The sequence below is a fragment of the Myripristis murdjan genome, chromosome 17, assembly GCF_902150065.1.
Source record: "Myripristis murdjan chromosome 17, fMyrMur1.1, whole genome shotgun sequence".
NCBI classification, from domain to species: domain Eukaryota; kingdom Metazoa; phylum Chordata; class Actinopteri; order Holocentriformes; family Holocentridae; genus Myripristis; species Myripristis murdjan.
The window spans coordinates 20,189,592-20,212,613 of NC_043996.1; the positions used below are offsets into that span (position 1 = coordinate 20,189,592).

Here is a 23,022-nt window from a genome sequence, read left to right on the forward strand (position 1 = left end):
TACTGGATGATCGCAGATGGGTGGTGCACAAAGACTTGTCTCACTTTCACTGCTGTACATACATTAGACAGTGGGCAAATGCAAACAGCCCGATGTTCCCTCAATCATATGTTCCCACAACATAAAAGGAATAATACCCATTTCCTGTGTTATATTAAAAAAATGCATAAATGATAAATGACATTTAGGTCCCCGGGTTCTCCCACAGGTTATTGGGAAAATAGATCGACTTCATAGCATAGTATATGTCATACCACACCATATTTTACCATACCATACATATCATTACCTTATTTAGCCTGTTAAATAATTTGTTTTGCACTTAAACAAACTCTATTGGGATTGGTTAGGGTATGTTATAAATATGCGGAGTTCTATACAGGTGATAATTCCCACATGTTTCCTGCTGTTAGTATGTAGACATGCACGGCTGGCGTTTGGAAAAGCTCGACCAGGAAGAGATTCCCTCTGTGCTGAACACGGCCAGTAACACAGTCGTGGCTGACATCCAGGAGCTTCCACCTACAGTTCAAGTTCTCCACTGGGTGGCGCCATCCACCTACCTGGGAGACAGGGTGAGTGGCTGGAGGGAGAGACCCCCAAAGTCTTGAGAGCGCTATTTGTGCTTTACTTCATGATAAATATTCAAATTAATATGATTTTTAAATATGACATTAATATTTTTCAATGATTGATTGAGCAAGGGTTAGGGTCAGGGGTCCAGAAACAAGTAAATAAATAAAATATTAATCCAAGGTAACTTTTGACCTGGATGAAAAGCTGAAACATGTTGGTGTTTTTTAATTGGTTAATTATATGAACTAGCTACATATTGAAAGCTTTTTTATCCACATGGAGAGTTGCATGTTTTTCCATTTGTACATTTTAGACTACATGCTGCTTTTAATGTTTTTTTTTGTTTTTTATTCAGACTTACTGACAGGCTGTTCTTCTTTTTCTCAGGTGTTATCCTATGGTGGCTTCCTTACCTACCAGTCCAAATCCTTTGGCATTCCCAGTGAGGGGATGACGCTGTTGGACAGAAGACCTGATGTCCTGCTTAGTGTGCGTATAGCATGACATTGCTGTTAGTCATCTCTCTCTCTCAGACTGAAATGCCTCTCCATATTTTTTTTTCTTCTGTTGGAATAATACAACATGTTTCTGTATGTTGATAATACCCCCAGGGGCAGAAAATGACCCTGATCCACCTGGCTCCTCAGCTCCCCTCTCCAGACAAACTGTACCAGGGCAGAGTCCAGCTTGTGGAGGTAAAGCACATAACACAAAAAAAACAAAAAACAAACAAACAAACAAACAAAAAAAAAAAAAAACAGTCTTCTAACTTTGTGATAGACTTTTTTCAACATCACTAAGAAGCTCCATGGATTGTAACTCAACTGCAGCATTGCAAACACTGGCAAAATAAATACACAAACCCAATACCCCAAACCCAAAATAAGTCCCGTGCCATTTTCTATATTCAATGATGATGATTCCATGATAAGTCTATTTTTTTCCTCAGTTATGTTTCAAGTTGAAGTTCCAGTGTGAAAAATGTTTAAATCATAATTATTACTTCGAAAACATTTGGACTACACAATTGGAGTGTTGTGTTGTCACTCATTTGCTGTGAGCTACCGGCAAGTCCACAGTCCTAAAATAGATTTTTTTGGCAACAGTGCTCAATACCGATTTAAGAGCTCTCAGTTTCTCATATGGTGAAGACAGTATAAAAAAAAATGTGAGTCCCTCATAAAAAAAGATTTCTCAGCCTTGGTCCCTAAATAAGTCCTTTCTTGTCTGTTCAGGGAAACTGGCGTCATGCTGGGACCAACAGGCCCGTGTCCCGAGAGGAGCTGATGATGGTTCTCGCTGGTCTGGACGGCCTGAGGATCCGAGCCCTGTACTTCACTCAGAGCCAGCGCCTCAGTCTGGGGCAGGTGGGCCTGGAGGAGGCCTCTGAGACGGGGGCTGGAGGTCCTGCCAACACTGTGGAGAATTGTTTCTGCTCCCCAGAATACACTGGAGCCTCCTGTGAGGTGAGACGACTGAATTCCATTCAATTTGCTCTAACCATTTATAGTGCTTTGTCCTTAAAGGAACAGTTCACTCAAAGTACAAAAGAGATTTTGTACTTTTTCCTGCTAAGAACACGGGCAAACTTTATATACCCACTGCATTTGTACTCCTTGAGGGCTGGTTTGGTACACATTTCCAGTGTTGTCTTGCAGCGAATAGTTCCTGACAATACTTTTCAGGCCCAAAGGATGTGCATTGTGCTAGGTAACTATGTCATTATTTTTAGGAGGAGATATTGTTATTGAACGTTTCCCATGTAAATCTTTGACAGTATGAGCTCCATGAATTAATACTGATCTAGCCCCATTGCACTGGGGTGCCAGTAAGATCATGGCAGGCTGGAAATTTCACCATGACACACAGAAACTATCTGGACAGATGTGGGAAAGTGGGAAAATATCTTTTTTAACTGTCTTAGTGAAGTGTCCCTTTAATTCTCCTGAATGAAATGAAGATGTGTAGATAAGTCTTAGAATATCATGTTTTGTTCTTTTTTATAAAATATTCAAGTTTCTTCTTGTAAATGTCCTCCTTGTAAATAACCTCAGAAATTCTGAGTTTTTTTCTCGGAATATTATCCCAACCTCCCCGGCGGCGCCGTCTTTTTTTCTCCCTAAAATGACCTTATTACGCCGTTGTAGTATCCTAATCTTCAAGTCTACATACTGTAAGTGTGAAGGTGAGTCAGGAGAACTGATGAGGGATCGGGGAAAAGGACCGGGAGACGACAAAGAAAAAGAAACGGAGATTAGGATCATTTTGTCGAGTGTGAGGATTGGAGTAGATAACAGGGGAGGAGGAGAAAGGTGTTGACTGAAATAGCATCTTGTCATCTCGGAGAAGCCAGACATCCTCCTCATATTATTGCGGTGTCCTGACACGCCTGAACAAAGAACCACACCCTTTTCCGAGGAAAAATTCATCAGCTGAGGATCCATGGGGGGAATGTACTGGAAAATACCGGCCTGTGAGCTTGTGCAGCCAAATAATGTAGCCCCGGGGTGGGATATGATGCACAATCACGCAGACATAATATTAGTGGTTTTACAGCTATAATCACTGGCATGGGTACAGCCCATAGAAATGTAATGCAAACATTCATGATGTTCTTGCTGAGCAAAGGCTTTACTCAAATTCTTTTTTTCCTGGGAGAGGTGTCAGCCGAGTGCATGAGTGTACCCTCAGATCCAGTTAGAATAGATGCGGCTCCAGCAATGTTTGTCCACAAATCCTAATTAACATTTTCTCAGCCAGTTAGTGTCAGCATTTTTGGGGTCACCCCCAAAATGCCTTGTGTTGAATAAACCCGATGGATGCCTTCATGAAACAGGCCGAGGCATTAATTAGTGGAGTAAAGCTGCAACATCAAGACTTTGTTTGTGTTTTTTTCCATTTTGTGGGAGCGCTGTTGCCATAGTGGTGTGGTCATCTACCTGTGTGCACATGAGCCATGTCCTACCTGGGTGTGTGTTCAGAGAAAATTCATAATATGTAGCCAGAGGCGTTATGACGAGGCGCCTCCCCTTGACACATAGCAGGGTGTGGCAGCTGGCAACGCAGTGTTTACTCAACAGCATGAGTGTGTGAGTGTGTGCGCGTGTACGTCTGAGGGTACGGCTGACACACCTTGTTGTCTGAGTTGTGTGTTTGACTAGCGTGATTCAGGTGTGAGTGTCTGTGTCGTTGTTGTTGGAGGATGTCTGACATACTGCTCAGTCACACAAACACACAAAATACACACCTGTACACACACCTAAATACACTTATATTTTGCTGTCCTTTACAAGTAGAGGCTTAAACACAGCCGTACCCTGGCAAATGTAACTAAATAAATGTTGTATACAGAATTATACTAGATCACAATCATTATAGTACATATATAGTATATAATATATTATAGTGCTATATTGAGATTTTTACAGAAATGGTGATGTTGTATTTGCTGTACCCACTCCTTTGATTGAATATGACTGAATATGTCCCAAGTGTGTGTGTGTGTGTGTGTGTGTGTGTGTGTGTGTGTGTGTGTGTGAGTATGTGAGAAGGGGGGGGGGGCATGCAGACACAAGCATGTGTCTGCTTGCATGCCCCTATGCTACCCCAGCAGAACTGACTCAGGTGGGTGAGAGCGTCAGCAGGGCGTGTCCTCCCTGCCTGTGTATGAGCATGTGCGTTTAAGAGGCCGAGGCAGGGGAGAGCGGGACTGTATTTCATCCAGACTAAGCAATAGGAATGTTAGAAACGCACGATATGGATAGACGGTGGCAGAGAGGGGTTCTGCTACGGACCCTGGTGTGGTTGACTTTGCTGGGATTGTGCTGTGCTGGGCCGAGGCCTCATCGGAGAGGGGAGCGACCGCGCTACCCCAGGCAGCAGGACAGATGGGCACAGAGGATACAGTATCCCTCAATTCACGACCAGGGAGCTCAGCGAGTACACTACCCATCAGTAAATGACCCAGGCAGCCAGAGTGTTCGCTATCCCTCTGTACATGACAGAGGACAGACTGTACATTATCCATCTGTTGACGACAGTGATGCCAGTTCTCAGATCCAGGTAAACCTACGAATGTCAAGATTTGTTGGTTTAAATATTAACTCCAGGTTGTACTGCTCAAAGTATTAGGTGAAGCTTGTGGATTGTAGGTGACTTAAGAGCTATTATCTCTGGAAGCAAAGGGCATGTTTAGGCTCTTCATTGTTAATGTGTCTTTTATACTAATTTCTGAATAAGTTCATTGGCCTTTGCTCTGCAAATACAGAATTGCACACTTGATGACACTTTTCTGAGGTGCTGTTTTGGGTAGGAGCTTTCAGTCAACCTCCGTTAATGGCTGTCTAAATCTATGGAAACACTGCTGTGTTTGAGCAAAATATATCATACAATGTGTCTGAAGTTTATTTTGTCTGCTAATTACTAGGGTGCAGCAATAATTAGTATTTTGTATCATACTGTACATTATTATTGTGGTATGACATTATACTGGCTTTCAAGCCTGCCTTTCCATTAGCTATGTCTCTTCACTTGATCTTTTACTTATTTTGTGTAGCTCAAGAAGTATAACTGTAAACAAGCAGTAATTAGGATATGGGCAATGGTATCCTTATGTTTTTTGTGTTTCTTTTTCAACATAAAAGTAGTTTGCACACCAAGAGAAAAATGCAGGTGGAGATGTAATTCACTATTGGCCACACACACTCTGTTAAGTCAGAGAAGAGCTGGATGAGGGCTATGTTTATTTTTATCTGTGTTTCTCCTGCAGAAATGCGCTCCTGGTTACCACAGAGATGGTGCTGGGCCTTTCCTGGGGCGCTGTGTGCCCTGTGACTGCAACGGTCTGGCTAATGAGTGTGACGACAGGACGGGGAAGTGCCTGGTAAGAAACACCGAGACTGTTTTCACTCATTTACTGTCTTAGGTGTAACTAATGAACTCATGACCACAGGCCTACACACACCTATAACCAAGACTGATTACTTCAGCCCATCTGACTCTGGTGTGAGCCACAGGTTAATCAGAGTCTAGACCTCTCACCTCCAGGGAACATCTGTGGGCACTCAGGTGGCACCCAAACCCACCTTTCTGCCCACAGTATTGTGTTACGTAACCGCATCAGAGGCTTTATTTGATATGGATCCTTCTTTTGCTTTTATGAGGCCCCTCTCTTATTATCCCCTTCACCCCCCCCCCCCGCCCATGAATAATGAGAGGAAGAAACCCTAGGCATCTAAAAGCTCAGCATTCCCCATCGTGTTATGCAAGACACTCAAGACCAGGCCTGTGTGTGTATATCTCATGTGGATCTAGGCCCCCCGGGAGCCCAGAGCCAAATGGACACACACTGCCGCACACACCCTCTCTGGTGTGTATATCAAAAGTGCTCTTTGTCATCGAGTGGCATTGAGGAAATATTTGGGATTTTCTCTTTTCCCTCAGACTTTTTTCCTCTTTGTTTTATAGCTGAAGAGTTGCAAGGCTGTTTTGTCTGCCCTCCACTGTTGTGCACAGATACTGTATATGTCGGGCGCAAGAATAGTACGGCGGTTTAATGAATACTTTATGTCATTTTCAGAATTGTCAATATAACACAGCTGGGGATCACTGTGAGCGCTGCAAGGAGGGTTACTATGGAAACCCGGCTCAGAGGACATGCCGTGTGTGCCCATGCCCATCCGAGGTGGCATCGAAAAGGTGGGTGTACAAAAGAACACAGCACCTCAAAACAGATGTAATTAACTGTAATATGGTAGTCTGTTCCATAAATAAAATCATTTCCTCTCCATCCTGCTCCAGTTTTGCCGTTGGTTGCAGAGAGATCTCCGGAGCATTCCAGTGTATATGCAGAACAGGCTACACCGGAGAAAGGTGTGAGAGGTGAGTGTCAGAGCATTTTAATACGCCAAGATATTATGGTCATGAAAATGATGTTAAATATGGAGATGCTCACTGTAAAATCCAAGAGGCAGATAGGCTTTTTTTTTTTTTTTTCACCCACATATTCCATGTCATCATCTTTTTTCTCTCTTTCCCAAAGGTGTGCTCCTGGTTTCTATGGTGATCCGAAGACAGGAGGAAGTTGTCAGCCCTGTAATTGCAACGGCAATGGCAACAACTGTGACTCCAGAACTGGAGGTGATTTATTTCATGGATTCACACTTTGCAGCATTACATTAATGCATCATTTGCTATCATTTTTGAGTTATAGACTTATTTGATATTATATATCGATAATAAACTAAATTTACATTTTTTTTCCTATTTCTACAGTGTGCAAGAACACACTGGAGCCAAAAGACACAAACACTGATGAGCAATGCCAAGGTGAGATAATCTCTGATATTACAGCTGTTTACACTTCATCGGGATCGATTGTTTGTCAACCAAATGGTTTTTGTTTTCCAGAGTGTGATAATTGTGCCCAGACTTTACTAAATGATCTGGAGAAGCTGGATAATGACCTGGGAAGAATCAAGACTCAGCTGGACAATGCCAGTGCCAGTGCTACTTCCCAAGACAGACTAGAGAAGCTGGAGAAGGCCATCTCAGACACCAAGGTAGCATGCCAGTCTGTAATGTCACCCTGTTTTGTGTCATTCAAGGCTGCAAAGAGGGATGAAAAGCACTTATAAGGACAGATAGTCACATAGAGTCACAAATAAAGTGCAAAAATAATACACATGGATACAAACTCATGGCCACATGTGCACTAAAGGGATGCCTCCCCCATTAAAGCATAATTTTTGTATCAAGTGCTCAAGTGCTGCCTTCAGTCTCTGATGACAAAAGTTTTACTCGCAAGCAATCATGGTACACTTATGCTTTCAAAATGCTAGCCATTTCTGATCCAATGGAAAAAGATGGGTCCACCATTTTACAACAGCAAAACAAAAGTTCCACTTAAAAAGCTCACACTCATCATGCTGTATAACCCAAGTCTCTGGTATCCAGCCATATGCGGTATCCAGTTGGAAGTATCCCTTTAATATCCATTTTTGTGCACAATTGAATTTTATGAACTGTCACAGACACACACACACACACACACACACACACACACACACACACACACACACACGCACACACACACACACACACACACACTCACTCAGTATGGCACAGGAAGGGTGTGCTTAACCAAACATTCCAGATTCTCGCTGATAAGCGATCTCGATGCATTTTGTCCCAGAGCCTGTGTGTCAACAGGCGTTAGAGACTACACCACTGGACGCCAGTAGCCAGTGGTGACTTGTTGTTTTTCATTCCCTCATGATCTCTGCTGTACCGCCGCCTCTTTTGAGTGTGCATTTTTGAGACATGAGGGAATGAGTTGTACAGCACTGATGTAAAACAACCTGCAAAGGCATCAAGACTCAGTGTACCACCTACAGCATCTGAATTTGACATTAGGCAGCTTACTTTAATTTTTTTATTCTCTGTGCAGACTTTGGTCAGCAAATTCAGCACCACCATCACCAATCACAAGCCCAAAGTTAACCAGCTGGAGCAGGACATGCGCACTCTCAGTGATGACATCAGCCTCCTCAAAGACAAGGTATGGTACAAGAGCTGCTTCTTTATCATTTTGTTTTTTTAGCAGCATAACATAACAGTCTGAAAAGCTGTGTGAATATGTACTATTGGGATGTTTTGTTTTTTTCATTCAGGCAGATGAGAAGGCTGCTGATGCTGACAAGGCAGTGGCGGATGTGGAAAAAACCCACAAAAGAGCCAAGGATTTGGACACAGAGGTTAGGAACATACTCAAGAAAATCAAAGGTAAATGGAAACTTTAATTCAGTCATAATGCAACTGACTTCTGCTTTATATTGCTCTCTCAATTATCTATATATAATTTATGTTTACATAGCAAGAGCAATTTATTGACCATAACCTAAGTATTTGTTTTTGTGTTTGTAGCCTTGTTGGACCAGTTGAACGAAGCAGGCACCAGTGCCAGCGGTGACAGGCTGCCCAGTGAGGACCTGGCTAAGATGATGGATGAGGCTCAGCGTATGGTGAAGGAGATGGAGAACAAAAACTTCAACCCCCAGAAGACAGCTGCAGAGAAGGAAAGAGACGAGGCCAAGAAACGTAAGAGCCTTTGTCATTCAGTGAATTCCTTCCAAACCTTTACCCTCCAGAAAACAAAATCATCTCTGCTCTGTCGCTCTCTCTCCAGTGCTAGAGCACATCAAGGCAAACGTAAGCAAGCAGTGCGACCAGAACGAGGCAGCAGCAGAGAAGATTCGGGGTCTGCTGAAGGACTACGAGGCCAAACTGAAGGACCTGGATGAGGCTCTGAAGGAGGCTGTGGACACGGTGAAAAAAGCAAACACCCAGAATGGACTCAATGCACAGGCAATGGATGATCTGCAGGTCAGTACACACGAGTCAAGCAGTTTATCATTTATGAAGATCATGTGGGCTTGTTAATCACTGGTTAGCTGTTTCTTGTTAATAAAAAGAAAAGAATACATTGCATAGATGTATTATGATGGGCTGTGTAGAGGTTTACAGTCACTGTGGTATGTACTAATCATTACCAATCATATCTTCCCTACAGAAACGTATTGACAGTTTGAAAAAGGAGCGTAAGATAGTTCAGGACCAAATGGCGATGGCAGAGGATGAGCTGAAGAAAACAGAAGATCTGCTGAAACAGCTGTCCGACAGTAAAAAGGTACAATCTCTTACACATTCTTTTCCTCAGTCAAGGATGCACCTTTATCACAGTTATACAGTTTAATATCTCTGTTTCTCAAAATAGGCTAAAGCAATTTTAGGTACCTGTGTTATTGTGTAAAACTGCTTCAGTTCTTATTCCACACCAGTGAGCCGTCAGGTCCTAACATGACATCCACTCAGATAATAATCAAAGTTTGTGTTTGTTGTGCTATGAGCTGAGGTGGATGGCATTTCCTGAGTGTGGTATAACTTTCAGCTGTTCACCTGCCCTCTCTCCTCTGTAGGAGTACGAGCAGCTGGCAGCACAACTGGATGGTGCCAAGACGGACTTGACCAAGAAGGTTAATGAACTCTCCCAGGCAGCAGACAAGGAGGACATTGTGAGGCAGGCAGAGGACCATGCTGATGAGCTCAAGAGGCTGGCTAAGGAGCTTGAGGAGTAAGTCCACTGTGTATATATGGACATATCATCTCATTGAGTCTTAAAGCTGGATGGATGGATTAAAGGAATTACAGGGAAATACAGTATCTTCTTTATGCTTTTTGTGGTTTGCTTGCTGGTTGCGTAGCACTTTCACTGCTTCATTGATGACACTGATACACAGGACTTAGCCCTATCCCAGGATGGACTGTTAGTTTGCAAGGCATTTTCTTATTCGACTGTTTGAGGTGTTTATTTTGGATGATTCCATCCTCCATCTGGCTGGGTGTTTGATTGGAGCTTGCAGGGTTGCCTTGGTTCTCATGTCTTGCTTTCCTCTGTTTAGTGGCATATCTGAGGTTCCAGATGCTTGTGTTTACTAATGTCCTCTCTCTGTCTGGTGTTTGTTTTCTTCCCTTGTTGTCCTGTGTGACAGTGCTGTGAGGTCCTCCAGTGGACACTCTGATGTCCGTAATGCCATGGATGCCATTGAGACCTACAAGAATATTACAGATGCGATCAATGCCGCTGAGGAAGCCGCCAACGAGGCAAAAGATGCAGCAGACAAGGCCTTGAATGTAAGCCTGTTCTCCAGACTTGACTTTTATATAACTGAGCACACTTTGCTATTTATGTAGGTTAATTTAAACTGAAAACGAAATGCATTTGCTTTTGCAAAATATTTGGAAAAGCACATGTTACCAAATTTCCCCTTGTGGGACAAATAAAGTATGATTGATTGATTGATTGATTGATTGATTGATTGATTGATTGATTGATTGATGTCATGTAATCCAATGTGCAATTTTGATATTTTGGTGTGACACAAAAGTAATCATACTAATTTATAAGTCCACTGTAAGAACAATGTTGTTGTTGGGTTTTTTTCAGAATCTTAAAAAGGAAGACCTATCAAAAAAAGCAAAAGAACTGAAAAATCATGGGGACCAACTTTTGGATGAGGCAAAGAATGCAAAAAAAGATCTTCAAGGTATTTAGCATTATTCTTTCATTTTCCCTCTTAAAAACAACCCTAAAGCTCAGTCACTAATTCTTGTATTTCTTTCACAGATGCCGCCGATGACCTTGCTGCCCAGAAGAAGCGTTTGAAGAATGCTGAGAAAAAGAAGAAAGCTTTGGAGAAGGACCTCCTGGATGCTCAGGCTGAATTAAATAACATCAAGAGAGGTATGGCAAGTCAAAGCCATTATAGGATTAGTTTTGCTGTTCAAGAGATTGCCTTATCTGGAAGAGACATTAATGTATGTTGGTCATATTTCTTTATTTTTGTATTCCTTCCCTCCCCATCTTTGCCAATCAGATGATATAAGTGCTATAATTGATGAGGCCAAGAAGAAGGCGTCGTCAGCCAACGACACAGCCAGCAACACCTTGGACCGACTCAATGAGATCCGTAACCAACTCAGCAATATCAATGTCACTCCAATGGACTCCAGTCTCACCAATGTTATGGATGATGTGGACAAATCAGGTGAGGGTTTTGGGACAATGATCTCTGTCACATTAGCAAGTGGTTTATAGAAATAAATACAATTGGAGATAGCTATATGTTTAGTATTGTGAGCACACCAATTGTAGAATTCACTGTATTTTTGCAAGGTTGAGATTTTTTTTTTCTACTTATAAATCCACTTCTCATTCCCTCTTTGCAGTAAAGGACCTGTTGAACACCATCCCATCTCTAAATGATAAGATCTCAGAGGTGGAGAGCCTCACCTCAGAGCTCTCCCCTGTCACCAACATATCTGAGAACATCAAGAAGATCAAAGAGCTCATTGAACAAGCCCGGGATGCAGCTAACAGGGTAAGGTGCCACACTACGGCTACATCCTTATTTACTGATCTAACATCTATTCTGTATACTTGAAACTCAGATCAGCCCAAATCTTGTCCAAGTGTATGACATCTCTCCTCACCTCTGACATCACTTTCTTTACTTATTTCTTCCGTCCAGATTGTGGTCCCAATGAAATTCACAGGGAACGGCCACGTGGAGCTGCGTCCACCAAAGGATTTGGAAGATCTGAAGGCCTACACAGCCCTGTCTCTGTCTCTTCAGAGACCTAAGACTGATTCGAGAGGGGACGGAGCTCGCAGACGCAGACAGAGTGCAGCCAAGGAGGATATGTTTGTGCTCTACCTGGGCAATAAAGATGTGAGTGTACGCAAACACAGTGTTCAAAACTAATGGTCATGAGACTGTTTTGGATGAAAATTTACAGAGGGCTGTATTTGAGCACAGTGCTAACAAATCTGTCTCTTTCAGTCTTCTAAAGACTACATAGGGATGTATCTGGAGAATAATGTGCTACACTGTGTGTACAAGCTCAACGGAGTTGAGAATGATATTGAATCATTCGAAATCACCGGATCGTCATCTGAGTCAGCCTTCTTTGACAAAGTGGACCTAAACAGGTAAACTTTTTGACTTCAGTTTACAAATGTTCTGTAATTATTACATCATAATATAATATATATAATATTATAAATCTACCGTAATTAGCCAGAAATTCAGGATTAATGTTTGGGTGAAAATGCCTGAGGCCATTTGTCAGGAAAATGGAAAAAAGGCCCACAAAAAACTCTTTAAGCCATTTAGTCTCATAGTCAGGTCTAAAATGTTGTTTTTTCTGAAAACAAGTGATGAGATAATACCACATTTTTTTTACTCAAGTATCATTTTCTTGATACTAATGGGCTGATTTTTTTTTTATTCTGCTTTGTTTCAACATATACCACTCAACTGTCTCTGCTGATCGTTTTTTCACTCATTTTAAGATGAATAAGATTGCATATTTTTTGCAAAACTTGGGTATTTTATAACTTATATTTTATGTCATGACTTAGAATCTACGAAGATGCAGAGGTGGTCTTGACCAAACTCTTCACGTCAAACACACCTGATGCACCATTAAAGAAGAACTTGGCACCAGAGCAGACCAAGAACCTGCTGAACCTCAGCCCCGATGATGTTGTCTTCTACGTTGGAGGCTATCCTGACAGCTTCACTGTGAGCTCCAAAATATATCATCAGCCAGCTGTTTTTCTGATTGCAGAATTCCAGGAATCCCATTCTGATATGTTTGCACTAATATGTGTGTTGCTTAATTTTTAATACCATTTCATTTCTTCTCAGCCACCAGCACCTCTCAACCATCCTAAGTACAAGGGCTGCATCGAGTTCTCCTCATTCAACGACAGATTCATCAGCCTCTACAATTTCCAAAAGGCTGTGAACATCAATTTGGAGACACCTTGCAAGAGGTAGGCCCTATTAAAGCATTTCTTAAGTGGGAAAATGCATCAAGAGAACAAAGACAAACAGACCCGTGTCAGTTCTCTTTGTCAGAGAGAACTTAAACCACATGTGCACTTGATGGTTTTCCAAGAGTGCATCTTTAAATGTACAGTTAAGTGATGTGGCCAACTGTTGTACTCTAAGGGTGGTGACATCACCTGCTGCCACAGGCCACACACCCTACATTGTACCATTAGAGGTCAGGCTTCACAGAGATTTGAGTTTGAGTTTGAGGTTTAGTTACACTTCAAGCCCAGTGAGCAAGCAAATTTTAGTTGTGATTCTGTTTCAATTTTCTGACTCTAACGCTCATGTTTTTTTTTTTTTTTTTTTACCCAGGTATATACAACCAATAGATTTTAACTACTTTGAAGGTACGGGATATGCAAAGGTGCTTGTTGAAAGACCTCCAGCAACCATGCTCATAAATCAATTAGTCAAGTCTCGTTCTGAGAATGGACTACTCTTATACATAGGAAATGAGGTAAATCATTGTTTATGTGATTATTTTATAAATGTTTTATCTGTGTTGTGTTTTCAATAGAGGTAAATGTATTAACATGAATTTCATCAATACTATATTTCCTGTCTCTACATAGGATAAATACTACACTGTGGCAATTGAGAGGGGCTTTTTTGTTCTGGACAGTAACTTGCTCAGCGCACCAGTTAGAAGTAATGAAAAAGTGTTCCCACTGGTAAGAAACTCTATTTTAATTCTCTGCAATCAGTCAAGCTCACTTTTAGCAGTTACCTTAACTCAACTAGATAATATCCCACCATGAAAGTGGAATTATTAACTTAACAGCATCCTGATCTTTCTCTTTCCTCAATTCAGGAGGGTGACGGGACAGAAATTCTCATTGTCCTGGAGTCAGTTGGTGCAAAGCAGATCAGAGTGCGAAAGTCAAATAAAGACCTGGTCCATGCCGATGTTGAGTATACCAAAGGAGATTTTAAAGAGTACTACATTGGTGGAGCACCACAAGACCTGAGGGAAAAGTATGTCATTTTCAACTTAAATCAGAATTATTATGTTGATTTTACTCCTGCATGCCCTCAGGCTGTGGACTTGTTCCTGCTTCTGGCCGAATAACTTGATTTTCTGTTCATTTTCATAGAAACAACATCACCACACAGCCCCTCAAAGGATGCTTGAGGAATGTGAAGCTGAATAGCAAATTCCAATCCTTTGAAGAGAAAGTTGGTGTCAGCCGTGGTTGTACGCCAGATTTCTTGGTAAGACATTAGCCTCGACAAACCAGTTCCCACTTTGTCCCGTCATATTAGACCACTGTCCAAACCATCAGTTCACGTGCTAACTCATTCACTGATGCACCTTGTCCTTGTCTTGCCCAGGCCTCTCGTAAAGCAGAGTTTACCTTGGGAAGCTCCTTGGCGAAAAACTTCAGTGGCTTTAGCGTGGCCGGCGATTTTATGATCTCTCTCGGCTTCAAGAGCACAGAGAACAACGGTCTCCTTCTGCAGAACAAAGAGGCGGTCAGTATTTCACTCACTCTGTTTATTTGTCTATTTATTTTGTTAAACTGCAGAGTAAGTTCTGAAATCTGATTTTGTGAGTGTGTTCTTCAGAAAGGTCAGACATTTCTCTCACAATCAATCTTTTTTTTCTTTCTATTTTCTCTCTTTTCCAGGCTAATGGGATTGAACTTGCTTTAATAAATGGCCATGTGGTTCTAAAGTTCAACGACAAGATGTGGAAATCTAACAAAAACTACCAGGATGGCCAATGGCATTATTTGACTGTGGACAAAACAGGTGGCAGGTATAGTGACACTTATTTCCTTCTCATATACTGCACATATGAAAGATTTAAGGATTTTGACAATCTTCTCATCTAGCTGTACAAATTAACAGTTGGTTGTACAGATAATATACAATAAAGATTACAATTGTTTTTTTTTTCCTGAACAGTATTGAGTTACTGATTGATGATGAGGATGAAGGCCAGCAGCAGACTTCCAGCATGTCCATATCAGACACAAACACCTCTGTGTTCCTGGGAAAAGACAATTTCAAAGGCTGCCTCTCCAACCTCTACATAAGAGGGTAATCTCACCTCACTGTGTGTTACAATGGCTCACAATTTATGTCATATGCAATTAAGGTTTTGCAGTGTTTTATAAGGTTTATGTTAGGATTTCTGTGTCATCTGAGCCGTGCCGTGTGCTTGTTCTTCTTCCAGGCACAGCGATTCTTGCAGAGCCGAGGACTTGAGTCGCTTCAGTGCCACTGGAAACGTGCTGCTGGACATGTGTCCTGGTGACAAACCGCCCCTGCTGATGCTCGACCGCAACTCTGAGAGGGTGAGGATTTGTCTTACATGCACACACACTGCAGAAAACAACCATTTAATTTAGCCTCAAGCTTCATAACCTTGATTATCTTAGATTAAGTTAAATGACTGCCATTTGGGCTAAACAAGTTTGTAATTTTTACGAATCATTTGACATTATTGTGATACTAGTGGAGCAATCCACCTTATTTCAAGAAACTGTACTTTGTTTGAAAAAAGGTGATGACTGCCAGAGCTAGCCTTTTTACTGTATAAACATGCTAACTTGACTGATTTTACTCATACACAGGAGGGCATAAACAGGTTTATTTTGTCATTTGTACCTTTCATAAATGTGTACCAATCTTTTACCGCTGCTGAATGTGAATGAGAAGTCCCAGATCACATTTCTGTATTGTTGTTGACATTGCTTACATTGTGTTTTGCTGCCTTAATTCCAGAGATGAAGAACGAGATGGATGCCATAAGACCTGCTGATATTGACAAGAATCTGATTCTGACATGAGAAATGTTCTGTTGTTTCTGCACAAGCTCATTAATGTCACTAATGTATGAAAAAAAGGCTGTCACATGAGCATTCACATTATCCTAACAACTATTAAATGTATTCTATTGTACTTCATCAAATTTGTCTATTCTATTGAAAAATTCCATTTATCACCAACAAAAACAGTGTGATGTGAATAACAAGCCTCAAATCTGATCATGTCTGTTCTCTTTATTTCATGTAACTCAGTAATGACCCACTTTCTAACCATCATTCAGTCATTGATAAACACACGTCTTCTAATTCATTGTAAGCATCAAGGAAACACAATGGCTACACTTAAACACAAACATGCATGGTTATGATGAGAAATGGTATATTCACTGCCTGATAAAATTACCAATCATCCTGCCTGAGCTCAGTAACTGTCACTAATAAAAAATGTTACCACTGAATGCACATAAGGATCTACATTTTAATTTAAAATGAATTATGATCTAAGGACTACATCAACCCCATGGGAAGTCTGGATGATGCTAGCATTTCCTGACATATTTGGATAAAAACACTAAAACAGTGTTGGACCAGCTGAGCTGACAACTTTCAGCTGTCATTCTCCTGTGTTCTCATAAGCATGACCACACACACACACACACACACACACACACACACACAAACATACTCCTTCATATCCCTGTAAACACGTCATTTGGAAAGAGTGCCACTGAATGAAGGAGCATCATTATGACCACAATCAGCTTACCCTCCCAGTGCTCCCTGCCCACACTAGACTGCCTGAATAATACATGAATTCATGAATAACACATAAATTCACAAAGGTGAACTGCAGTAATAAGTTGACACTACAGGTCAAACCTCAATTCAAAAGTAACTAAAGGGGTAAACCAACCACAGGAAGCCAAAATACATGAAAAGAGGCAGTTATGTCCTGACATTCATTAATGATTGGTGGCTTTTCATGTATTAGGGAGATGGACTAAGAAACAAATCAGTAATTACATGGTCTGTAATACGGTTATTGTTTGTTGTTTTTTGATAAAACTCCACCATCTAGGTATGGCAGGTTATAAAATATTAAGTCTCCCAAGAGCCATTTCAATAAAGCCCTTATGTGTGTGTTTGCAGTTTCACAAAGCTGCAACCTCAATCTCTGCAACCCTTAGACAGTCTCACATGTATCTGTTATCTTCACCCTCATGCAAAAATTGGAAATCAGTCATGCTTTTTATATCATTAAGACTGCTAATATTGTTATTCTCTTCATCATATTAGGGTATACTGGACAGTTCACCTAGTTTAAGTGACAAACTGTTTTGAAACCAAACACACCTCAGAGTAAAAGTAAGGGTTGCAGAAGCGTAATATAGTGGCAAAAACCCTTTATGAAATTAAAATGAAGCATTTAAGGCAATTCTTTGCGGCTGTAATTAAAATATCACCACCTAAAAGAAAAACAGTAAATGATCATCCAAAACTCAACCTCCTCTCCTGTCCTTTGACCTAGTGATTACCAATGTTATCTATAAATGAAGGCACCTAGACCTGGGTTTATTCTGTTGTATTTCCTATGTTTTTTTTTGTTTGTTTGTTTTTTTCCCCCATGTAGACCCTGGAGCTTTCAGAGTGTGAAACTGAGGGCTTCCCTTCAGGCAAAGCTTGGGAAAAAGCCCTTACCCTTTAGTTTATCTCAATTCCTGGATGTCTATGGGATTTGTAGCAGCTATTTGATCTAATAGGAAACTTACAATTGAGCTAAGCCGGCCTAATGTTGCTGTTTAACATGACTACACCAAATACAGAAAGAGGTCCCACTCCAAAGGCATGCATTAGTTTATCTGAGTCTGTGAATGCAGAAAAACTGTATAATTCCCTAAAACATCTCTGATCCTCTTTAACCACATGACTGACATTTAGGCTACTCTATGGTCTCATTTTGCTAACTAATCTGTTTACTATAAATCCTTCATGAACATGTTTCTCACCTTCAATTTCTGAGCCTCCCTTGAAACAGTTTGGAGCCCCCCTGGAGAGGCCCGCCTTGCACTTTGAAAACCTCTGATCTAGACCATTTTGCTGTTGTCAAACTGCTGGTCTTAACAGTTTTCTCAAAAACTACCACATGCTGTCTGTCGACCCCATGTGGGCGGCATCTCTTTGTGTACGGTATTACAGAAGATGCCACAAAGAGGAAGGCTCCAATAAGTGCTGGCACACACATTTTCTGGAATCTGAAGGCCTGGAATCTGGTTCTTTCTCACTTTCATGTCTTTAGATCACGAATTCCATTTTTATTTATTTATTTATTTATTTTATTGCTATTAAATATTGTTTGTTGCCACGCTTACATTTATGCCTTCTTGTGCCCTCTCATTCTTGAGTGGAATCCATCTGGAGACTTGACAGAGAAATGTAAGCAAGCAATCATGTAGAACCAAATTTCTCTCTCTCTCTCTCTCTTGTTTATATTTAGGATGGTGTTATGGAGGCAGTAAATGACAGTCTATCAATGTGTGCAATGCCAGCCCTCACCCCACATGCCTATCACTTGGGTGGCCTTGTAAGCAGCTTGAGCTACAGCCTTCCACCACAGGCCCTGCAGCCAAAGTGAGTACGCCATCTCATTGCTGCACCATTTCATACTATAAACACACACACATGCACACACTACTTCAAGTAAAATGTCTTCAAAAGCAAAGAATACTTTACTATGTCAACAATTTCAAGATGAACACCACACTTGTGCCGGAGCCAGCCCTCGAGGTGATACCTTTCTTTATCTGCCCTACAGGCCCCACTTCTCTCTAGATGTCAGGACCCGGTCTCCAGAGGGACTGCTGTTTTTTGCTGCTACCAGAGGAGGGCGCTCTCACCTTGCTTTATACATGTCCAAGGGCAGGATCAGATTCTCTGTAGGCAAACAGAAAGAGATCTTCAACCGGGAGAAGTACAACGATGGGAAGTGGCACTCGGTCAGTGGCTTGCTTAGTATTGTGTTTCGATACAAAACCAAAGATCAGCACTATTTTTATGGAACCAGTGGAGCCACATCTTGTGAAACACTCGGTCATTCCCTTTATTTATTTACTTGTATTGTCACTGTACTACAGGTCATATTCAGTTTGGAGAAGAAAAAGTTCCGGTTGGTTGTAGATGGAATCAGGGCCCAGGATGGTCAGCTGACAAATGATGAGGTGGCATCCATGGACTTTATGTCACCTCTGTACCTGGGCAGTGCACCTGAATCCCTTCACAAAGAATTAAAGGTAAACAATACACAGAAACCAATGCACACACAACAAACATGATCAGTTATACAGTATGTTATACATATATTTTTTTTATTAATTAATTAATTTATATATTTATTTATTGTGATTTCAGTGGAAGATCCTTCCAAAGCAAAGTGTGTTGGGCTGTGTCCGCAGTTTCAAGATGAATGGCGCACCAATGCCAGAGCCGACCACCAATCGTGGCGTCGGCCCTTGTTTTCAGGGTCAGACTCAGAGTGGGGCTTATTTCTCAGGGAACGGAGCACATGTTATTCTTGGTGAGTCAACTACTCTGATAAAAAGGGCAGGCTGTACTGTTAATTTGAGAAATTAAAGTACTATTAAGAAATGTCCTGTGACACTACCAGTCACAAGTCATGTTACTGTCGTTCATCGGTGAACAGCTGAAAAAGACAGTGTAGCTGGGGACACACTAGAGGACTGACCATAGGATCCTCTGTCTATGCCTTCATTTGCATAGTCTTTCCTGAGAATCTTAAGAGACTATCCTGTTGTATGGCAGCCCAGTAATGCAGTTTTTGCTGCTCCTACGACTTAAGACTCTCCTAAGACTCTTAAGATAAAATTGAATATGTTTGAGTTTATCTTGAGTCCAAGGGGTGAGATAGAGACTTAAATAAAAAAAAAGAAAGAAGAAGAAGCAGAAACTGCTGTCAGCTGAGTCGTGCAGATTGCCAATCCCTAGAACCCCACAGTAGTTGTCAAATGTGACACTCTCTAGGACAGAAAGCACAGCGAGATTCAGCAAACTGCTGTCAAGTGTGAGATACTCTCCAACCACGAGCTGGAGAGAGTCTCCCAGTGTGTCTCTAGCTTAAGGGGGAAAGGAGAATGGAGAGGAATCCAAATGGTTGGAAAGAATGGACTGGCAAGTGAGTTTTTCAAGCCAGATATTTCAGCACCTGGCAAACTAAGTCAAACTAAGTTAAATTGATCAGTAATGCTGTCAAACCCGCCCCATACATGTTTTGGTCATTTAGTGCTATGGGGCAAAAATGTTACTTTCCTTTTTCATCTTGTATGTCTCATTATATGTACATTTTATAAATATATTTCATTCATTGTTTACTGATGGTGTTGATGGTTGTTGATGGAATGGAACATGATGCTGACAACTATTATACTGGTGAAAACACTGATGATGACATTATTTTTCCATATTTCAGAAGACTCCATCGTGAGCTCAGACTTTGAGCTGCTCTTTAGCATTCGTCCAAGGAGTCCGACTGGAGTTCTGCTGCACGTTGGTGACTCCAACAGGACCCGACAAGGATCCACTACAGGCCATTATCTCAACATCTACATGCTCAGAGGAGAGGTAAGGCTTTCTGAGCGTGCCAACAGTGAAGCTGTTCCCACCTGGTATTAACATCCGTCCTGAGAAATTTGAGTACAAGCTGACACCTCTAAATACAGGTGTAAACAGCAGCAATGCGTCCTGAGTGATCGGATCTCAGGATGCATTCAGAGGTGGTCTGGGACGCTTGTGTCCACATCGTATTACAGGTGTAAACACACGTGTCCCAGGCCAGATTGAAGGACCACCTACTAACCTGATGTCCTCTGTCTTGTCCAGCCTAACACCCCCGACACCGGCCAGACCGTCACTTTTCCAATAGAGAATATATCTTGTGACAGTCTAATGCTGGGACATCAATTGTATTTTTCTTGCCAGCTACCAAAGTAAAACTTTCAGATTCGTTTTTTTTATGAAATATAGACTCTAGGCAAGTAGGCTGGTGGAAAAAAAATGTTAAGTAATAAAGATAAAGTAATAGTAATAAACATAGTCAACAATTGTGCAAATGTGACATGATGCTCCATTTTTTGCTTTAGTGTGTCTCTATATATCTGACTAGATGCATTGTGTTTGGGCACACTCACATTTGCAGGTAGTAGTGCAGGCGAACAACGGAGGAGGAGAATTCAGGGTGTCAGTCCTGCCCAAGACTCCCTTGTGTGACGGACTGTTCCATAAAATTTCAGGTAAAATATTTACAGTCGCTTTTTGTCATTCAGTGCCAACTGAGATTGATGCCTCAGCACCAAGAGCACTGATGGGGCATAATCAATTGTTTATGTCGCTTTTCATTCATGTCTGTGTGTCTGTGTGTCTTCCTCTAGTGATCAAGAGGAAAAATGTTGTGCAACTGCATGTAGACACAACGGGGAATCACAAAATTGGGCCACCAAGTTCCTCTTCCACTTCGAGCAAAAACCCCTTGTATGTGGGTGGCATTCCTGGTGAGTGTTGATGAGAAGTGACAAATACTGAAAGTGAAATATAGATAGATAGATACATTCATAGATAGATAGTCAAATGAGTTGGAGCTATGGATATCACAAATTCACTACATGTCACTCTCCGCTGCAGAGAGGTCCATGCACCAGATGCTCCCTGTCACATCGTCGTTTGTGGGATGCCTCCAGAACATTTGGATCAATAACAGCCCGGTCTCCCTCGAGCGGCTGTCCAGGGTGTTCGGTCCTGTCAACCTCAGAGAGTGTCCAGCGGGCTGACCCGAAGCATCTCACTGCATCATCACCAAATCTTGGGACCATGTCCACTGGCAACCATGTGCAATCTGTTAACCCAGACAGAGAATGTGTATATGTGTAAGAATGTACTACCAGTGTGTTTGAATGAGAGTATGTGAGAGTATGTGAGAGTGTGTGTGCGTGTATGTGTGTGTTTATAATGGAGAGCAGCAGCAAACAGAATCATATCTTGTTGCTCTTTTAAAGTTATCTATATTTATTTTGTGATAAAATCATGTATTACATCACCAGTTTATGAATGCATATTCTAACGGATGTTTTACAGTCTGCTTTATAGATATTTTGTCCATTTATTCTGAATCAACTGTCAACTACTGCTACTATTGCTACTGAAAATGGTTGTAATAGGCCAGGGCTGCATTATGACCAACCTGCAGTATCAGCAACCCAGCACTTTAAGAAAACGAATGACAGGCCATTTGCGATGGTGCTTTCATGGTGATCAGCGTTATCAGTTGATGTCTTTACTCGCCTCGGTCTTTGGACCCAAAAGTTTGTGTTCTACAGTAATCTGCAGTTGCTCAAGTCACTGTCACTTGGTCACAGTCTGCTAAGTTGTTTTGTCTCCATGTCCTCCTGTGAGCATGATATTTCTGCATGTCAACTATTTGAGTAGACATGGACTATTCACACGTGGTTTTACATGTACTGTACTGACATTCTTTTGAACTCATATTCCATTTTGCATTCCTGTGCATGCATAGAAATGTTGTGTGTATTTGTGAATGTTGGTTACACCAGTAAACACATTGTAGTTAACTTTCTGGAGCATTGCCTGTCAGTTAAAAAGAAAACATATTTTTGCCAGCTTTTATTTATAGGCAGTCTCAAAGTTCTGATTGGTCATGTTTGGGACCACTTAGCCCATATTACTAGAATAAGTTTGTATTAAAATAAGAAAAAAACAAAATTAATTTACTTTGATTCCCCAGCAAGTGTATACCTCAGTGCTTTGTACATTTGTGAAAGAAAAAAAAAGCATGCATGACTGTTGGACTTTTTTTCTTTTTTTTTTTTCATGCATTCCTGTCTAGTGACCACAGATATTATTGATTTGTTAACCCTTTTATAATCTGTCCTATAAATGTTTGTCACTGCCATGAGTTCATCCTGTGAACAGTCTTTTATAAAACACAACAGACATACTAAATGTGATTTATTTTGCTGTGGCATCCCGCTGTTGACCTTAAATTAAAGACAAAGTTTACTGTTACCTTGGGATCATGTAACAGATTTAATACAACAGGATACATATGTTGTTGAGTAATTTAAAACAAGGCACAACATATAATGAATGTTTTTAAAATTATGTGTAAATGCGTCTGATTGTAAAATGAGGCC

The 23,022-nt window shown here is 41.2% G+C and overlaps 1 protein-coding gene across 2 annotated transcripts in view; it reads left to right on the forward strand.

Annotated features, from left to right (window-relative positions):
* Positions 1–22,777, forward strand: part of LOC115375320 (laminin subunit alpha-3-like) — a 63,706-nt gene extending 40,929 nt beyond the window's left edge. The window contains exons 36-76 of one of the 2 annotated variants that reach the window (XM_030074737.1): positions 414–575; positions 964–1,065; positions 1,188–1,271; positions 1,812–2,042; positions 5,345–5,458; positions 6,155–6,273; positions 6,376–6,456; positions 6,617–6,714; positions 6,850–6,903; positions 6,985–7,136; positions 8,024–8,134; positions 8,247–8,358; positions 8,500–8,673; positions 8,762–8,958; positions 9,146–9,262; positions 9,552–9,706; positions 10,125–10,266; positions 10,580–10,679; positions 10,760–10,876; positions 11,010–11,180; positions 11,362–11,513; positions 11,664–11,864; positions 11,976–12,124; positions 12,557–12,719; positions 12,846–12,973; positions 13,347–13,491; positions 13,607–13,705; positions 13,846–14,009; positions 14,129–14,246; positions 14,367–14,507; positions 14,663–14,793; positions 14,943–15,077; positions 15,214–15,334; positions 18,303–18,436; positions 18,621–18,801; positions 18,940–19,095; positions 19,214–19,379; positions 20,289–20,440; positions 21,015–21,108; positions 21,247–21,366; positions 21,497–22,777. In XM_030074737.1, coding sequence (XP_029930597.1) covers positions 414–575; positions 964–1,065; positions 1,188–1,271; positions 1,812–2,042; positions 5,345–5,458; positions 6,155–6,273; positions 6,376–6,456; positions 6,617–6,714; positions 6,850–6,903; positions 6,985–7,136; positions 8,024–8,134; positions 8,247–8,358; positions 8,500–8,673; positions 8,762–8,958; positions 9,146–9,262; positions 9,552–9,706; positions 10,125–10,266; positions 10,580–10,679; positions 10,760–10,876; positions 11,010–11,180; positions 11,362–11,513; positions 11,664–11,864; positions 11,976–12,124; positions 12,557–12,719; positions 12,846–12,973; positions 13,347–13,491; positions 13,607–13,705; positions 13,846–14,009; positions 14,129–14,246; positions 14,367–14,507; positions 14,663–14,793; positions 14,943–15,077; positions 15,214–15,334; positions 18,303–18,436; positions 18,621–18,801; positions 18,940–19,095; positions 19,214–19,379; positions 20,289–20,440; positions 21,015–21,108; positions 21,247–21,366; positions 21,497–21,642 — 5,589 coding nt within the window. In that variant the 3' untranslated portion in view covers positions 21,643–22,777. Of the gene's footprint in view, positions 1–413; positions 576–963; positions 1,066–1,187; positions 1,272–1,811; positions 2,043–5,344; positions 5,459–6,154; positions 6,274–6,375; positions 6,457–6,616; positions 6,715–6,849; positions 6,904–6,984; positions 7,137–8,023; positions 8,135–8,246; positions 8,359–8,499; positions 8,674–8,761; positions 8,959–9,145; positions 9,263–9,551; positions 9,707–10,124; positions 10,267–10,579; positions 10,680–10,759; positions 10,877–11,009; positions 11,181–11,361; positions 11,514–11,663; positions 11,865–11,975; positions 12,125–12,556; positions 12,720–12,845; positions 12,974–13,346; positions 13,492–13,606; positions 13,706–13,845; positions 14,010–14,128; positions 14,247–14,366; positions 14,508–14,662; positions 14,794–14,942; positions 15,078–15,213; positions 15,335–15,764; positions 15,830–18,302; positions 18,437–18,620; positions 18,802–18,939; positions 19,096–19,213; positions 19,380–20,288; positions 20,441–21,014; positions 21,109–21,246; positions 21,367–21,496 lie in introns of those variants that run through there. The other variant, XM_030074738.1, reaches the window with a different exon arrangement.
* Positions 22,778–23,022: the final 245 nt, after the last annotated feature.